Source organism: Fusarium proliferatum (genome assembly GCF_900067095.1).
Source record: "Fusarium proliferatum ET1 genome assembly, contig: FPRO_scaffold002, whole genome shotgun sequence".
NCBI classification, from domain to species: Eukaryota; Fungi; Ascomycota; class Sordariomycetes; order Hypocreales; family Nectriaceae; genus Fusarium; species Fusarium proliferatum.
The window spans coordinates 2,825,570-2,842,248 of NW_022194791.1; the positions used below are offsets into that span (position 1 = coordinate 2,825,570).

At 48.9% G+C, this 16,679-nt stretch overlaps 8 protein-coding genes across 8 annotated transcripts; 5 read left to right on the forward strand and 3 right to left on the reverse strand.

Annotated features, from left to right (window-relative positions):
- Positions 1-36: 36 nt before the first annotated feature.
- On the forward strand, positions 37-1,584 carry FPRO_02874 (uncharacterized protein; the record flags this gene model as incomplete). The annotated part of the gene is made up of 1 exon (XM_031226977.1): positions 37-1,584. The coding sequence occupies one exon, from the start codon at positions 37-39 to the stop codon at positions 1,582-1,584; it is 1,548 nt and encodes a 515-aa protein (XP_031077459.1).
- A 958-nt stretch (positions 1,585-2,542) lies between these two features.
- FPRO_02873 (related to phosducin homolog, likely to be involved in regulation of pheromone response) lies at positions 2,543-3,378 on the reverse strand (the record flags this gene model as incomplete). The annotated part of the gene is made up of 2 exons (XM_031226978.1): positions 2,543-3,260; positions 3,314-3,378. 2 exons carry the CDS (start codon positions 3,376-3,378, stop codon positions 2,543-2,545), a joined length of 783 nt encoding a protein of 260 aa, XP_031077460.1.
- Positions 3,379-3,877: 499 nt separating this feature from the next.
- Positions 3,878-4,414, forward strand: FPRO_02872 (putative 40S ribosomal protein S27-2; the record flags this gene model as incomplete). The annotated part of the gene is made up of 3 exons (XM_031226979.1): positions 3,878-3,880; positions 4,119-4,181; positions 4,232-4,414. 3 exons carry the CDS (start codon positions 3,878-3,880, stop codon positions 4,412-4,414), a joined length of 249 nt encoding a protein of 82 aa, XP_031077461.1.
- Positions 4,415-6,480: 2,066 nt separating this feature from the next.
- On the forward strand, positions 6,481-7,137 carry FPRO_02871 (uncharacterized protein; the record flags this gene model as incomplete). The annotated part of the gene is made up of 1 exon (XM_031226980.1): positions 6,481-7,137. One exon carries the CDS (start codon positions 6,481-6,483, stop codon positions 7,135-7,137), a length of 657 nt encoding a protein of 218 aa, XP_031077462.1.
- Positions 7,138-7,371: 234 nt separating this feature from the next.
- FPRO_02870 (uncharacterized protein) lies at positions 7,372-8,934 on the reverse strand (the record flags this gene model as incomplete). The annotated part of the gene is made up of 2 exons (XM_031226981.1): positions 7,372-8,611; positions 8,699-8,934. 2 exons carry the CDS (start codon positions 8,932-8,934, stop codon positions 7,372-7,374), a joined length of 1,476 nt encoding a protein of 491 aa, XP_031077463.1.
- A 190-nt stretch (positions 8,935-9,124) lies between these two features.
- Positions 9,125-10,706, forward strand: FPRO_02869 (uncharacterized protein; the record flags this gene model as incomplete). Its single annotated transcript, XM_031226982.1, has 2 exons — positions 9,125-9,257; positions 9,304-10,706. 2 exons carry the CDS (start codon positions 9,125-9,127, stop codon positions 10,704-10,706), a joined length of 1,536 nt encoding a protein of 511 aa, XP_031077464.1.
- A 555-nt stretch (positions 10,707-11,261) lies between these two features.
- Positions 11,262-12,047, reverse strand: FPRO_02868 (putative pre-mRNA-splicing factor 38A; the record flags this gene model as incomplete). The annotated part of the gene is made up of 1 exon (XM_031226983.1): positions 11,262-12,047. The coding sequence occupies one exon, from the start codon at positions 12,045-12,047 to the stop codon at positions 11,262-11,264; it is 786 nt and encodes a 261-aa protein (XP_031077465.1).
- Positions 12,048-12,307: 260 nt separating this feature from the next.
- On the forward strand, positions 12,308-12,914 carry FPRO_02867 (uncharacterized protein; the record flags this gene model as incomplete). Its single annotated transcript, XM_031226985.1, has 2 exons — positions 12,308-12,365; positions 12,442-12,914. 2 exons carry the CDS (start codon positions 12,308-12,310, stop codon positions 12,912-12,914), a joined length of 531 nt encoding a protein of 176 aa, XP_031077466.1.
- Between the last annotated feature and the right edge of the window lie 3,765 nt (positions 12,915-16,679).

The window sequence follows — 16,679 nt, forward strand, 5'->3', positions numbered from 1 at the left end:
CATCAGTTTGAAGAACATCATCTTTGTTTGTCGCCAATGTCGTCGGAAGAATTATCTCTACCTGTTCTCCCGGCTGTGTCGTGGGATGAGCAATCGCAAACCTTCAGCAACAATCCTCGGAAACGCGTCCGCAATGCCGCTCCAAAGCACGCGCCATCCTCAACTTTCAACAATTCAAGTGATCCCGCCATATTCTCCAGTGACGATGACCCAGCATTGGATAATTACGTAGAGGGGAGACGAAAGAAGAGGTACATTGGTTCATGGTTCCAGCAACATCCCACCTCTTCCGACTCAACCTTCAGTGAGCTTCACGTCCCCAAGCAGAGGCGGCAGTGGACGCGACAGGCAGACAGTGGTGTCTTCCTCGGCAGTGATGGTAATGAGAGCGATGTACTAGAAACAGTACCCGAAGTTCCAAAACCCAGACTTCCGCAACTTGATCGCGTCGTGCGCCGCGTCTCAAGAGCTGAACAAGTTGCGCGTGACAGAGTCCGTGCCTGCCTTGACGCGGGCGAGGAGACAATTGACTTTTGGTCATTGGGACTGGAAGATGTCTCAAATGATACAATTAGTCCTTTGTCGCAGTTTACCTGCATTCCTGTCGTGACCAAGGATGTTGCCTTCGAGCAGAAGGATCCCGAGCTTAAGATCTATATGGCCCAGAACCGGTTGACTCGTGTTCCTGGTGCCATCTTCGATCTAACGCATCTCACAATCCTGAGCCTCCGCCATAACAAGCTCACCGAACTCCCCCCCGCTGTTGCGAAACTCCACCATCTGAAGGAACTCAACGTATCACATAATCGTTTACGGCATTTGCCCGTGGAGTTGCTGGAGCTTTTCGCACCAGATAGCAAACTTGACAAACTTGTTGTACATCCTAATCCATTTTGGCAACCAAATGAGAGCTTAGAATCGACAGATTCTCAGCTGAGCAGCACACTCTTCTTCCAGGCCGAGGCGGGAGCCTCGCCGACGCCACGTTTAGTGAGTCGTGCACTAGGTCGAAGTCCTCTACAGCTCTCAGACAGTACGGGAAGAATTCTTTCAGACTTCAAGTTCCCAACAGACCATACAAAACTCATTCTGCCCATTGATGAAGGAGAGCCCGAGTTTTGCCCATCGTCCTCAGTGTCATCCATGACAGAGTCACAACGCCTCGAAGGTGCAAGCCGTGTGCCTAGTCTTCTTGAGACAGCTCTTCGAGCTTGCTACTCCAGCACTCAGCTTTCAGAGATGCCGTACTACATCCCTGAAGGGCTCAACCATCTCAGGAAACTCCTGGAGCGAGCGCAAAGGCAGAAAGAGGCTGGCGGATTGTCGTGCTCACGCTGTCGAAAATTGATGGTCATTCCCACCACCAAGTGGGTTGAATGGCGAGAAGTTCGGGCTTGTAACAGGGCTAGCCACGATAGCCCAGCCCTTGTACGGATGACACCGTTGAGTATGGCAGAAGGCGAGAGGGCGATACCATTCGTTAATCGGGGATGCTCATGGCGATGCCGCCCAGGAGACATTGATAAGAGCAGCTGGGGGCTGCCGAGCGGAAATCTTGTCACAGTGACAAATGAGGAAAGCTAGCAAGCATATTTGGATAAATGGCGTTCGAAGGAGTAACAGATTGAAGAGGGTTTTAATGATACCTTGCACTGTCTTTTCGCAAACATACAGACCTGCCTTGCACGCATGCTAACTTTGCTGATGCTTACATACAGGAGAATCGCTAAGGCTGGGTTGTGTCACTACTCGTGGACTTGGTCACTTACCCCCTTGGTCAGATCACAACCTGTCCCCTGTCTCTTTCAAGTGCATGCATGCGACGCCGCCTAGTAATCCCGGCAACCTTGATCAGCAAGACAAGCAAGCTTTGATCTTTGTTATCTCTTGGCCTGCAAGGGTTACGTTGTGCATCTTGGGAATGTGGCTCAGTATTACAACAGATTCTTGATATGATAAGCATATGCCGTAAGACCCTACTGATACAACGAGTTTTCAAACCTCCCTTGGGAACATCCCAATTACAAGTACAGCAGTTTCTGGAGGTTTTATTTTACAGGAAGATCATACGCTAGCAGCCTCAGCGATCATATCATCGCACTGCCCACAGCACGCGGTGATAGAATGCTTAGGAGTCATGTGTATTTTGTTATGCGCATGTACTATGCGCATACATGGCCACGGGGCCTCTTGGTTCCCAATTGTTGATCAACGCCCCGTCTTGAACTTGTCGTAAAGCAAGGACGGATAATGTACGAAACTGTCCCTCGCAGGAATATGCAGTTCCCTTTCCTGTCTTGAGCCTGGTTGAGCAAGTGGTTTTTTTGAGGCTCTGAAAATATTGTAGAGTGAAAACCCGATCTTTCTCGAAAGAGTCGTCATGACTCAGGGCCGGCCGCATAGGTCTTCTATCACATCTGACAAGAACTAGAGCAACATCCGTTACGGCTTTGCGTTAGGACATGGAGATTTGCAAAATGTCTGACGCTGGCCAATCCAATGGTCACTTCGACCAAAGCCACGAATTTCTTTCGTAGCGCGTTTAATCCCAGTCATCATCCTCACTGTCAACGTTCCGTGACCTTCCAGCCGTTCCCGTCTTGATAGCTTTCCCAGCCAATCTCTCCTCCTCAGCATCCTCGGCAGCTTGCCTTCTCTTGACAATACGCATGTCAGAATCAGGTACAGCACCAACTTCGACCAAGAGGTTGTCAATCTGTTGCATAGTTGTTCGGACGCCTCCAATTGTTGCCAATGTTACAATCTGCTTCACAATATCCCCCTTGTTATATACCAAGATTGTTGGGCAGTTTCGATCGGGATAGTTCTCAATGGCTTGACTCGCTCGGATCTCACAGAACTTGATCTCGCCGTACTCCCCCGCAGCTTGTCTCCACAGCTCAGTCAAGACCCGCGACTCAACATTGTTGCCCATTGAAGAGGTCATGTTGACAAAAACTGGTCCATTTTGTGATGCGTCGGTGACTTCGCGCTGATACTCGGGTTTAGATAGAGGATATACGCTTCCATGCAGAGCCTTCTTTTGTAGGCTGTTCAACTCGGCCATGCGCTTTTGGCGATATTGCTCCAAGAAAGCTTCATCTTCGTCGTCTTCAAGTTCGTCCAATTCGTCAAGGTCTTTGCCTTCCAAGCGATTCTCATGTGCCAATCTTCGACCTTCAAGGATAGCCTCCTCAATCATAGGAGTCGGGCTGGGTGGCTTCTCAGGAATAACTCCATGTTTTCGAAGAATATCATTCCTATGGCAGGGTTTGAGCTAGCTCATGAGTATGGAGGGGTAGCAGAGAATTACCATTCTGTGTCTGCATTTGGGTCGTCAATAGGAACATTGATGCGTTGTTCTAATGGATTAGACATTTTGAGAGACTGAAGAAATAGAAGCAACTCTCCAAAGTCTCCTCAGTACAATTTGTATTGTCTAAAAGTGGCAGCCTCCGACCGACTGACGCAACTCAACTTCAGGCTCCTCCTAATCACCGACTGGCTTACGTACAGATACAGGCAGCTAGCAAAGCTCTCGATGCATAACTCGCATAAACCCCTCCAAGCATATCTCACCTGCACAAGCTCCGTACGGCTCTATGTTACACCGAGCTACCCTACAAGTCCACAATTTTACCGCCCGATTTTTTTTTTCATCACGTGTGAGGAAGTTACAACCCTATTGCGCTTACCCGATTAGGCAGCGGAATCCGCCCAGAGGCAAGAAGCAGTCGTCCCCCTCAGAGCCACCGAACTTTTCCTCGCTTACCTCCTTCCCACCCACCTTGCGAGCCTCAAATCTGATCCCGGATTTCGTCAAGCTTTCCCATTCTCGCAAGAAACCGACAAGACTTTTTCGAGAAAATCAGACAAGATGGTAAGCGACTGCCTTTTTCTGACGCATTTTACGATGGACCTACGATGGGAGATGGATGGACGACAGCCACGCGTGTGAAGGACGTGGGAAGCATCGACCTCGAAAAGATCTTGCTGCCCGTGGCAAAAGTATCAATTTGATCGACCACGACGTCGATGGCACAATGGATTATGGATTGGACACGCAAAGGACGTACGCAAGATGATGGGACAAGCTGGCTGACTCTCCGCCTTTTCAGGTTCTCGCCGTTGATCTTCTGAACCCTTCCCCGGCCGCCGAGGCCAAGAAGCACAAGCTCAAGGTACGATGCATCGACAAATTTAAATAACGACAAAACTCTGACAATACTAGACCCTCGTGCCCGCCCCTCGATCCTTCTTCATGGACGTCAAGTGCCCCGGATGTTTCACCATCACCACCGTCTTCTCTCACGCCCAGACCGTCGTCATCTGCCAGGGATGCACTACTGTCCTCTGCCAGCCTACCGGTGGTAAGGCTAGATTGACCGAGGGCTGCTCTTTCCGACGGAAGTAAACTGCTTCGCGGCGGTTTTATCTCCTTGGGTACTCATGACTCTTACGGTTCAACTCATGGTGGTCATCTCGGATCTGCAAAAACACAACCTCGACATGGACGGATAGAACAAACCGACGTTGCGAACATCTACCAAAAACCTATTTGCAGATAGAAGATGGGGCACCCAGAATAGGGGCGTTTGGGGTCTCCGGATATCTTGCATGGCACATCATTCTTCTTTTTGTTTTTCCGTTGCGCGCCTTGTACTAAAGAGTCTTCTCGAGGCAGGAAGGAAAAAAAAGCACTGCATGGGTGGAAAGCTGGAGAAAGCCTTCACGAGTGTCCGGACTGGCCTGGCTAGGCTAGCTGGACACGAGGACGTGGAACCGCTGGTTGATGATCGCTTCATACCCGGGTGCAGTGGGTAGCGGAGGATGGTCACTGTGCTTTTGCGAAATTCACAATGGTTTCCACATCACCTTCTTGTTGACGTGAATGTTTCTAGTCGATGCGATTGAGTTGTGATGCTATAGTGCCTGTCGTAGAGCACACTACTATTGATGAAGTGCTATGATGCTATGACTTTTCTATCTCTGGTTAATCTTTGCCAACCATACTCCTCATCAGAGCTATCGCTGTTGAGTTGAATCTACTTGATGATGATTGGTGGTATACAGCGTCATCGACAGTAGCCTAGACCCCTCCTCACAGTTTGCCTGGTCGTCGACTCACCGAATGACTCGACCCGGAGAGGCTCATCCGCTCTGCCGCCCACGAAAGCCTAAGGCAACTCAACTAAGCAATTTAATGTTAACTAATTTTCATGAGAACCTGGGGAACCAATTACCCCGCGAAATGATGTTTGAAGGTATTTCGCCTTAAGCTCAATGCAATGTAGTTCGAGTCATAGTTGATGATCATTGGATGGAATGAGACTCGTGAAGATCTGAACCTCAGAACATCCACTATCAAACAGATTTTGCTTTCCTCATAGTTTCAGCTCCATTTCATGATAAAACCCGAACTTAGCCCGTGAAATTCTTCAGCGTGAAAAGATACTAGTACATTGACACAATGGATGATCTTGTATTACTCATGCGACAACCTCGTGTGACGATATACCCGAGTTGGTAAGTCTTTCATCTGGCCTTAGGCTCACCATGGATGGCAAATTCGAAGTGGAGCTTCAACTACAGATTACAAGTACCTATATTAAAGCACTTCAAGTTCGGCGTTGTCAATCCTGAAATTGCTAGAACTTGCCAGCTTGCCTTCAGGTGTTGGTTTGCCACCGCCTTGCCTCCATATGTACCCTTGCTGATCTTTGGGGTGAAAAGTGCAAGATCAAGCCATTCTACCATTCTGATAGAATACCTTCTTAGATATTTAGTCTTCCATATTGACCTAGTATGATGCCTATATAAATAAAACCAAAACTTAATCTGTATATAAATACTGAATTGCATACGTCTACATAGCATTTAACGATATTTCCGTCTCTTTTCTCTATACACAGTGAGGCTGATCACATAAAGGTGCTCTGTCAGATGACTCAGCGGACCAATACCCAAATCCCCAATTATCAATTTACGCGAAAGCGGCACGACAAGATCGCGTCAAAACGCGGGAGTCCGGGTCCCACAGTGAGAAATTACTGTTAGATGATTGGACTGTCAAGGCCGCTTTGGGGATCGCCGTCGTCTTGGGGCAAGACAGGGGCGCTTCACTTTCTTTGACCCTGTTCCTTTCCTCACCCCAGCAACAAGCCAATATTGGCCCTCGACTTGTTTCACGCAGAAGCCCCCTCTTCGCTCTGTTCTCCTTTTGAACCCTTGTTTTCTCCCCTCGATTGCGACGTCATCTGCGTTCTTACAAGACCTTGCCTCTCTTCAATTCTGTCCATTGACAAACTCCCCACTCTACCACTCTTGAACTCTGTTTCTGTACTTGACTTTCTTGTCTTTCGTTGCTTACTGCGATCCTAACCGCAACATCATTCCGTCAGCGTAACACCTATTGACGATTCTTTTTGGATCAATCATCAACACTACAACTTCACTCCAACTTGCTCTAGATCTGTCATCATGTCTACTCCTCGTATCAAGCGTCAATTCGCCGGCGCCTCTGCCGACCCATCTCAACGCCAAATTACTTCCTTCTTCAATGCCCGATCATCCGATGAACCTGCGATTGCTGAGGCCGACAAGCCCATGCAACCTACTCTTCCTTCAAACGTTCAGGCCAACCTTCTCAGTGTCGGTATGCGAGTTCGCAAGTCCGTCCCCGAAGGCTACAAGACAAAGGGCACCAGTGCTTTCAAGCTCTGGACAGATAATGCGCCTGTACATGTTTCTACAGCCACTGCAAAGGCACCCGGCAAAGGCGTTTCCCGAGAGCTTCTCCCCTTCTGCGGAATCAACAAGGTCGGCGGTCTTGACACCCAGCCAGAATTCGAGGATGATGTACCAGACCTCGACGCTCTCCCCGAACTCACCATGTCGCAAGAGAGTGCGGAGGGCGAGTCGCACGACGGTTCTCGAAAGCGAATTTTCGACGAGGATGACGATGAGCTTGACTCGAGCTTTGACATGGGCAACCATGGAAATCCTCGAGTCATGGCTATCCCAGTTTCACGAAAGGGTGCCGGTTTAAGGAGCTTTGGTCAGGACAACCGCAACTCGGGATCTGACTTTGATGAGGCTGATTTCCTCGTCAATCCCGAGATGGATATGGCCAACTAAGTCACAGTGTCGTTCACTGGCTCAAGCAGAGCTTTGTATGTTTTCATGTTCACTAGAAGCTATGTTACGGCGTCACAAGCTTTGGGTCGGGCGTTCAGGATTATGGTTTATTAATGCTTCAGAGCGGTTGTATGTTATTGGAAGGCAAAAGTGCACCGGGACTCGCTGTATGCTGTATGCAAATAAGACAAACCGGTCGTTACAAGACCTACAATTATATCCTTGTCCAACAAATTACATACCAACGAATGGCTCTCGGAATTCTAGCAGATCTCGTTGTCCGTAAAACTCACCGGCTATCGTCAAGATCATGTTGAGAGTTGCACGTAAATTTGCTCGCAGTCGCTGTTTGGCACTCTCCTTTTCAAGATCCTCCTCATCTTCTGAGGTCATTCCGTTACTGATCCGAGCGAGTAGTCGTTCTCTTACTGCCTCGAGGTTCTCCTGGGGCTCCTGGGCAGCAACTTCACCTTCTTCGGCTTCTGAGTCGGTCGCGATCTCCATAGCCACATCTTCGTCTTCGTCTTCGTCTTCGTCTTCTATCTCACCTTCTTCAGCATCAGGCCTTGGGGGAGATTTTGCTGTGGGTTCCGTGCCTTTGGGTGTCTTCTCGGCCTCGTTTCTGGACCCAGCTGGTTTTGGCTCGTCCTCATCCTGCCCAGAGCTGAGAGCACCTTCGACCTCCATATCCTCTGGGTCTGCTAGAACTTCTTCATCACTACTGCTTCCATCAACTGCTTCATGGGCCCCTAGTCCACCCTCTGCTAGCTCCTCCCTTAGAGCCGCCATCTCTGCTAGGCTCCGACCTAAGAGGACTGCTCTGCGGCCAAGGTCACGAATCCAGCCAATTTCGGCGTAGTTAAGCTCGCCCTTGTCCGGCATTCTAGCAAGCAGTGCCCAGATCCAACGGCTTGTGCGTTCTGGAAGTGTGTACCCTTGACGAAGGAATTTACCGCCAAGAAGAATGCGCAGAATGCGTAGTGTAGTGTCTTTAGACATAAGGGCGACTTGAAGTGGGTGGGGGTCGGTTTCGCGAAGGAGTCGTGACCATGTGGCTATCGCCGCGGATTGATTCTCCGCAGGTGCATCAGTTTTGAGTCGGGCTTTGACGACACGTGAGACGGCGTTGGAGGGAAGATCGGCGTGAAGGATCGACCGTAAGCGGAGGTATTGGTCCATAACCGATGCAAAGTAAGCTTCATTCAGGGCGGCTTCTTCGTAGCTTTCATCTTCGTAGTCATCCGGGTATTCGCCGCCTTCGTAACCGTCGTCTTCAGCCGCGTTGTCGGGCATTGCCATATATGCGCCGTCTTCATACCAGCCCCAAGAATCACCGACACCATTATTGTATACACTCCTGTCGATAGGTTGCTCGTCTTGTTCTTGATCGTCGTTTCGAAGCTCGGGGGGTAGCTGGGGTCCTATTTGAACTTTTGGCGCGACGAGGAGATGGGGGATCCCGTTCGCTTCTTGTCTATAATACTCACCATATCAGCATCCGTGCTCTACAGTTTTGCGATCTTCAGCAAAGTCGACAAACACGCTTCAGAGGATAACATACCTGACAGAGTTTAAATATGCCATCGCTTCTGAATCATCTTCGAAATCGTCCTCTTCTCCCTCCGGGATCGTGGTTGTATTGCCGTTTCCTGCGAAGACATACTTCTGGCCCCAGGTTGGGTCGATGCCAGAGTTTTGGTGTTGTCGCGTTTTGCCGCCTTGTTTCTTTGGTCGCTTTGGTTGGGGGGCTAATACTTCGCCGTCATCGGTGTCCTCGAGATCTCGTTTGGCTGCCATTTTAATATGGTGCTGATGCTTGTTCGAGCTTGGAGAAATTACCTAGGAGGATGGGATCGGACCCTTGAAAGATGAGTTGCATGGGTCTTATCGATAAGCCAGAAAGCTGCAGCTCATCCCGCTTTTTTGAGCATGACCCTCAATTAACACATTGAGTATAACGATTTCTCATGTTGATAATCAGTCCACCATGAGCGCGTCTCGTGTGCTACAATTAGCCCATAAATCATCTCCATTTCACATCAAGTCTTGTCCGAGAGTTTGTGTACAACCTGCAATACAATGGCGTTCTCATAGTAACTACAACCACTTTGTTGGTCCCAGTGAGCAACTCTCATCTTCGTAAACGAACTCAACTAACAAATACAGCCAAGCTTGCCTCCACAGACCCGAATGCTGATTTCCTTCCTTTTATGTGTAAGGAAGTGAAGCCTTTTACTCTGGCTATCAAGGATAATATTGCAACCTCTGACTTCCCAACACAATGCGCCTCAGCCATTCTCTCTTCTCACTCCTCACCCTTCGAAGCTACTGTGGTTCGTCAACTGCGCAAACGCGGAGCAACGGTGGTTGGAAAGACCAACATGGATGAATTCGGTATGGGCTCCCATTCGACAAACTCAGTGAATGGCGCAGTGAGGAACCCCCTGGCCAAGGATGACGAAGTGTCAGCCGGCGGAAGCTCAGGTGGAAGCGCCGTTGCAGTACGACTAGGCGATGCCGATATCGCCCTAGGAACAGACACAGGTGGCTCAATTCGACTGCCTGCGGCATATACTGGAACAGTTGGCTACAAGCCTAGTTATGGCATGATTTCTCGGTTTGGCGTGGTTCCGTACGCAAACTCCCTGGATACAGTCGGCTTCTTATCTAAGGATGTCAAGCCGATACATTACCTCATCTTCGAGACTGGCATGCACAACGAACATGACTCTTCGGATCCAACATCACTACCCGCCGCATCCCGAAACCGATGTGCTTCAACAATACCATCCACCCTTCCTGAGCTATCAAGACTAAATATCGGCATTCCTCTTGAATACAATATTGACGAGCTTGACCCTTCTATCCGCGCCGCTTGGGTTTCTGCTGCCTCTGCCCTCGAGGCTCAGGGCGCAACTCTAGTTCCCATCTCTCTTCCTTCCACAAAAGAAGCCCTGTGTGCTTACTATGTCCTCGCTCCTGCGGAAGCATCCTCGAATCTCGCCAAGTATGACGGTGTTCGCTACGGAAAGCGTGGTGAAGGTAGCGATGCAGTGGGTGAGACTCTCTACTCTGATACCCGTGGTGAGGGCTTCGGTGAAGAGGTCAAGCGACGAATCCTCCTCGGCACATACAGCCTCAGTTCTGAGGCAATAGACAATTACTTCATACAAGCCCAAAAGATTCGGCGGATGGTGCAGAAGGATTTTGATCGCGTATTCCGACTTGACAACCCCCTTTATGAGCCTGCACAGTTTGACTTAAGTGACATGGCTGAGGCCACCGGAATGGAGGACAAAACCGGCCCTGTTCAAGTGGACTTCATCCTCTCTCCTACAGCGCCAACATTTCCCCCAAGACTGGAAGATCTCAAGCAGCAGAGCAGTGTAGACGTTTACATGAACGACGTCTTTACGGTTCCGGCAAGTTTGGCAGGTTTGCCAGCTGTGAGTGTCCCAGCTAAGGTGGAGGGAAGTCAGTTTCCAGCAGGGTTGCAGGTCATTGGACAATACTGGGACGACCAGAGGGTGCTTCAACTGGCAGAAAGGTTAAAATCACTGGTGGCATGACTGTAGATATATTACAAGCGATGACTTTTATGATATTCTTGTACAATAGAACAATTAGATGACAGCAGTATCTTGAGCATGTCTGGGTGGTTCGCGTGTCCGCTATCAAATTTTCTGTTTGCATCGGATGGGGATCATGGATGCGTATCCGGCTAGTTGTATGTTTGCCGCGGTCCAGGTTGAGTGACCCAAGTGCCCTGTATAACAAATATGCGAAGCTTCTGATAAGCATGCAAAGCCTTAGCTCTGGCATTCTCGACTCTGAGTGTCACCCTATCAGCTTAACATGATACGATCTCTTTCGTCTTGTGTCGTTGATGTAGACATCCAACACCTGTAGATGCTGTCGTAGATGAGGCAATGCCCATGTATCGAGCTACGCATGACGTATCGATGAACCAGACAGAAGCTTTGTCCTTCGCTTGCCGCAGTGGTACTTCCCATAATCTCTTGAAGCGGCGGGAGAGTAGAACCACGCGGTCTGGCGTTCAGTGATGAATTATGGTGTTTTACGGGTCAACTCTTTTGGGTACTGTGCAGAGACAGTCCATCTGATCAAGGTGAGCGACTTCGGCTGTTACTTTGACTTTGACTTCGACTGCGGCTTCGACTCTGACTTCTCGCCTCATCGTGATCGACTTCCATATCGCCTCTATCGGAAATCTCTCCAGATTCTTCTCTTGTCCCATTATCTTTCTCTGCTTCGTCCTCTTCCTCGAGAAGATCCTCAAGGTCACCCAGGGGACTGACCCTTGGCTCGAGAATTTCCAGATCTTCCAAAACCTCTCGCTTTGGCATCTTCCAAAGACTTGTACCGCATACTCGCTCCTTTGTCAACAGCTCGTCCACAAATTCGTCCATGAATGTCAACACCACGCCCGCCCTTCCTCTCCGTCGAAGTTTGCGCCTATCCTCGAGGAATGGCTCCAGCATCTCGTACACATCCTTCGCTTGTCTTGTGAGTCGAAAGTAGAAGCACGCAAGCGCTCGCAGGTATTTGAAAGCCTCTCCGCCATATTTCAGGTATTCCATGAGCACTGCATCGCTGGGCGAAAGTTCAAGTAGCTTGAAAGCAAGACACAAGAATGGACTGGGCTTTTGTGTGACGCCGTACGTTCCACCAATGAAATTGACATGCTCGACGACGCGATCTACAATATCCGCTTCGTTGAGCGCAAAGCATTGCTCTTTGTAAAAGTATGAGTCGACGATGCGGTCCTTGACGGCTTTTTCCATAATAGTCGCGGGATTGAGGCCGTTTGGCGCGACCGATACGTTGGAGCCACGCTCATCGAGGAAACGACGCGCATCGGCGTGAACTGTATCTTTGTTTCTGCTCATTGTATGATCGTGGGCTAGAAAGTTGTCGATTGTCGAGGTTGGATATGGTGGGACTGTATGGAAGCTTGGTGGTGGAAATCAGTGAAGCTTGGGTCCGATAAGCTGATAAGGATGTTGCTGTGTTAACGATGTCAACACCGCACTTATACAGCGGTCAAGGATGACGACAACCAACTCACAACTACCTAAGAGGTACGCAAAATTGTGAAAGCTCAGCATTTTACAGTCCTGAATTGCTGCAATTTAGCATTTCCGTCAAAATGGCCAGATTACTTCTTTCATCCGGCCAAGTGCAGGTCATCGCATCGGGCTTCGTCGGTAAGACATATTCTCAACCTCTCCTCCGCTATCCGCATTCCAGGTCATGTCATGCTAATAAAACATTCTTCTACAGTGGTTATTTGTACATTTGCGCTCTTTATTAGTGGCTACATAATCCAGCAAAGAACACTCACTCAACTCCGCTCAGCGATCAAACCACGACAAGAAACACGCCCGTCGCCAAAAGTCTACCTCCCTGAGAAGTTTCAAGTACGGACGAAGGAGCTGGAGGATGGTCGGGTTATCGACATAGACACAGAAGCGGATATTGAAGTGCGAAGGCAGCGGCTCTTAGTTGAGATCAAGGAGACGAAACCCAATGTCGATGTTGAGGGCAATGCCGCACTGCAGAGAAACATTGAGATTATAAAACAGCTACAAGCCAAAGTGGTGGACAAGATGTCAACGCCAGAAGGACACGTCGAGGCACCAGTCAAGAACCACAAGCCTGTGAGCAAGGCAAAGAGGAGGAAGATGATCAAGCAAGAGCTTCAGAAGTCAGCCCAGGCTGAGGATGGGCTTTACTATCAACGCAGGATGTGGTGAGTTTTTTTGCTACAATGCGCTGTTTGATTTGAATGTGTATATGGTAATGAGAATGGGATATGTAAATGTATGGGTTTTTAAGCATAGAATGGACAGTTTGGCTTGTATGATGGATAATAGCTAGTCATGAATTGGATATAGGCTGGTTACCCTCGACACCCCAAAATTCAAGCTCCTGTGCCAAATTGGCCGTTTTCGAAGACCGATTTGGAGGGGTCTCAACGATCCTTGGAATGTGAGGTCTGCACTCAAGTTTCTACTGCAATCAAACAATCATCACATGTGGCAGCTGGAACAGTGAACGTTAAATATCTCGATAGATGAGAAGTGGACAACAGCAGGAGACAATGCCGCTCATGAAGGTCATGGCATCCCCATGACTTCTAGTCTCAAGAGAAATGGTGAACTCGAACAAATCACTATTCTGTATTGTATTGTATCCATTTGATGCCCTTCCTGGAGCCATGATGTATAATAGGAGATCGTTATGGGACAGTATACTCACTATATACACAAATGTCAACGGTGAATCCACAAGCTTTACCAATAATGAAGAAGTGAATGTGGGAAATTGATCTCCACCGCAGTGAGCTCTCTCAGTGGGAGTTGCTCCTGTATGCATCCTAAAGAAGGCATGACAATAGAGTGTCCTGCAGCCAGTTCTACCAAACGTTTGAACCTCGCTCATATTTGATCGAGAGCTCTGCCATAACATCGAAATACCTCCGATGGACAACACGATACTTAACAGACACATTGAAGCTAAACCAGACTCCAGAACCTTCAGTGCGATGTCGTAAAAGTATTCCATTATTGGATGCAACGCTGTCGTGGTGGGAAATGGAGGTCGGGAACGAAGGCCAAAGCGTTACTTCGGCTCTGTTCTGTAGTACAGCGCATCCAAATTCCGTTCTTGCCCATGAATCCACATTCGTGTTAACAGAAAAGATACTTGATGTTACATTTGCTGAGTATATCGGTCACAGGGCCAGGAATTCTCCGTTATCATGACACCCTGTGTCTGATGCGAAAGGGCGGGAAGCCAATAGAAACGCAATGTACCGATAAAGATGCGAGCAGGGATTGCTTAGATCCAGCTGTAGAAACAGCCGGAAAGAAACGAAACTTACGAGGAGATTGAAGTAAGTGATGGAAACCAAGAGACCAACCTCACTCTCCCTCACTCTCCCCTGAACTTAGAGTCTTGAGTAGTGTGATATCCTAGTGGACATCGAGACAATCTCGGCCAACTAATGATGGTGATGGTGTGAAAATCGTTGAATCACGCGATAATTCGATCGAACAGATCGTGATGGCCTTGCTTATAATGTGAAAGCGATATTGTATCTCGTCTTACGTGATAGGCCACGCAAGGGAGGGTATAAATTCGCCGGTAGCTTAGCTAGTTGGTAGATCTAGAACTAGCAGTTCTGAAGTGGTTGGCCAGGAGTCATCTCGCAACATCAGTAGCTTACCATAGGGCTCCGTCAAGTTGAGCTCATCCAAGCTCTTGGCATCAACTCGGCTGTAGTGGTTTGTATCCATAGTCACTTTCACCCACCCACTCACTGCAGAGAGTGATCGGAGCAGGCCCGGTTCAGCTACAGTAGCAGGAGCCGAAAGTCCGGAACATGCAATTCTCTAATGCGATTGGATGCCGAGCTGGTGGGAACTTGGGATAGACGAGTCTCTTAGTTGATGTAACAAGCAGGGCAGACAATGTTAGTGGACAACCTGTAACTGCGAAGGATTGTCGAGATATCTGTGCAAAGTTGCCGATATTCTTGGAAGAAGTTGATGTTCTGAAACGGCCGGTTCGACCTATGTCAGGTTCTGAGATAATGCACGTCAAGAAGACGCAGGGCATGCACGTAGTGCCTCTAGCTGAGATATCATCGTCATCGAGATTCTCTCAAGCACAGTCCACGTTAAGGCGCAGCAGGTAGCTGACGTCCCCCCACAATAGCTGTCTGGATGCCTACCCAGGTCGGATCAACTTCAAACTGACTTCTGCGGCTCAATTGACTAATCCATGTGAACCTTGCAGCTTTTGTAACGGGCGCGGAAGACACGGAAGATCACCACTGCCCGTCTGCTTCCTCACGCTCGGGACTTTGAAGAGTCACTGCCGACGAATAGACCTTCGGCTGCCGTTGAACCCGAATCCGAAGTTCCAAGGTCAAAGTTAAAGCCCAGAGCAAGGAAGTTGATGGTCATGACGGGCTGTAATTGGGTCCTTGGCGGCGCGCCCGCACCTTAGAAGTTCCGGACATCATCAATGCCACATAGCATGGCCAAGGGAGCAGAATAACCTCAAGGCAGCGCTGTTGATAAGTACCGAAGAGTACTTTTGGACCGCATACACTGGTGCCTCTTTAGCGTTTCTGCAGTGTCTTTGATCATATCGCGATGGATGACATTCATGTTTTGGTGACGAAACACGCCATACGCGGCGCTGCATAACAAACGTAAACGTTCCCTCCCCGCGCTCCCGTGTTTTGAAACCGCTACCCGCGACCACTGACGTCTTTTGCAAGGCCCAGGATCTACGATAAGCGCATATTCCTAGACATGGCCAGAAATCAGACACCTTCTGGCCTTTCTATTGAGTAATGATCGAGACATTGTGCGTAGACACGCATCATAAGGGCAATTACACGTAGCTAGAAAAATTAGGGGACGTGAAACATCAACAAACTGAAACAAGGCGTAGAGCTCACTTCTCAACGTTCATTTGCTGACCAGGTTTGCCACATGCCAATCTTGGTGAAGTCATCCATTCCTGAGCCTCGATTTTCATCTTCTTTTTCGCCTCCCCCTGATGTCGTGCCTGACCGTTGCGAAATACCGTTTGCTCGAATTGTGCAATTGATCAGCAAGGGCACGAAGAGGCAAATTGCAAAGGGACGGTTTTAGACAATCGTGTCTGATCACTGTGTTTTGGGCCTTTAAGTTTCGTGGCCTGATGATCTTCATGGAACCCTGGATACCGCGGCGCCGTGACGAGGGCTTCTTCACTGCCCCTCGGCCCCGGCAACGTTACGATTCCAGCACATGGAATGGCGTTTTGACTTTGGGGAATTTCACGGATTACCTTGTACCTTCTGGAAGCTCAGCCTCGTTCGCTTATTAGGCAATCCATCGGACCATTCAGCAGGCAAACCCTGCCCATATCCCGCCAAGACCCCAACACGAAGTGACTCATTTCCAGTGCCATGATTTTGTCATCAGTACGGAGTAGAAAAAGGAAGAAAGAACACGGTTGTGAGTGCCAGGGATCAGGGACCATTGAGACTAGTATGGCCAAAAGTCTCGCTTATTAGTGCACAACTTGACAATGACGATGTGAATTCCCCAGTTCCCATGGCCCGGGCTTTGGTGAGGCCGCTCGCCAACAAATCTCATCGTCTCCAGTAATATTTCACGTCAGAATTGTAATATTTGTGGAAATTCATGAGGCTGAAAATGCAGCGTGGAAGTACAATGCTCGGGCCACAATCTGGACCCAAGATGTAAAGTGGATGCTGTTTAGGCTCAGCATAAAACTTCACAGGGCAAAGTGAGACATGCACGATAATCAAGGCTGCAGGATATGGAGACGGCAAAACGTAGTATTCAGTCTCAGGAAGAGACTGCTATGGTAGATTGTTCGGTAGAGTAAGAAGAATGCCGCCCAATGACAGGGAGAGAGTAATAGTAGAGTAATATGTAGTAGAAAGATCCGTGTGAGATGTGTGTCCAACACAATATCCAAGCCGTAAGTCC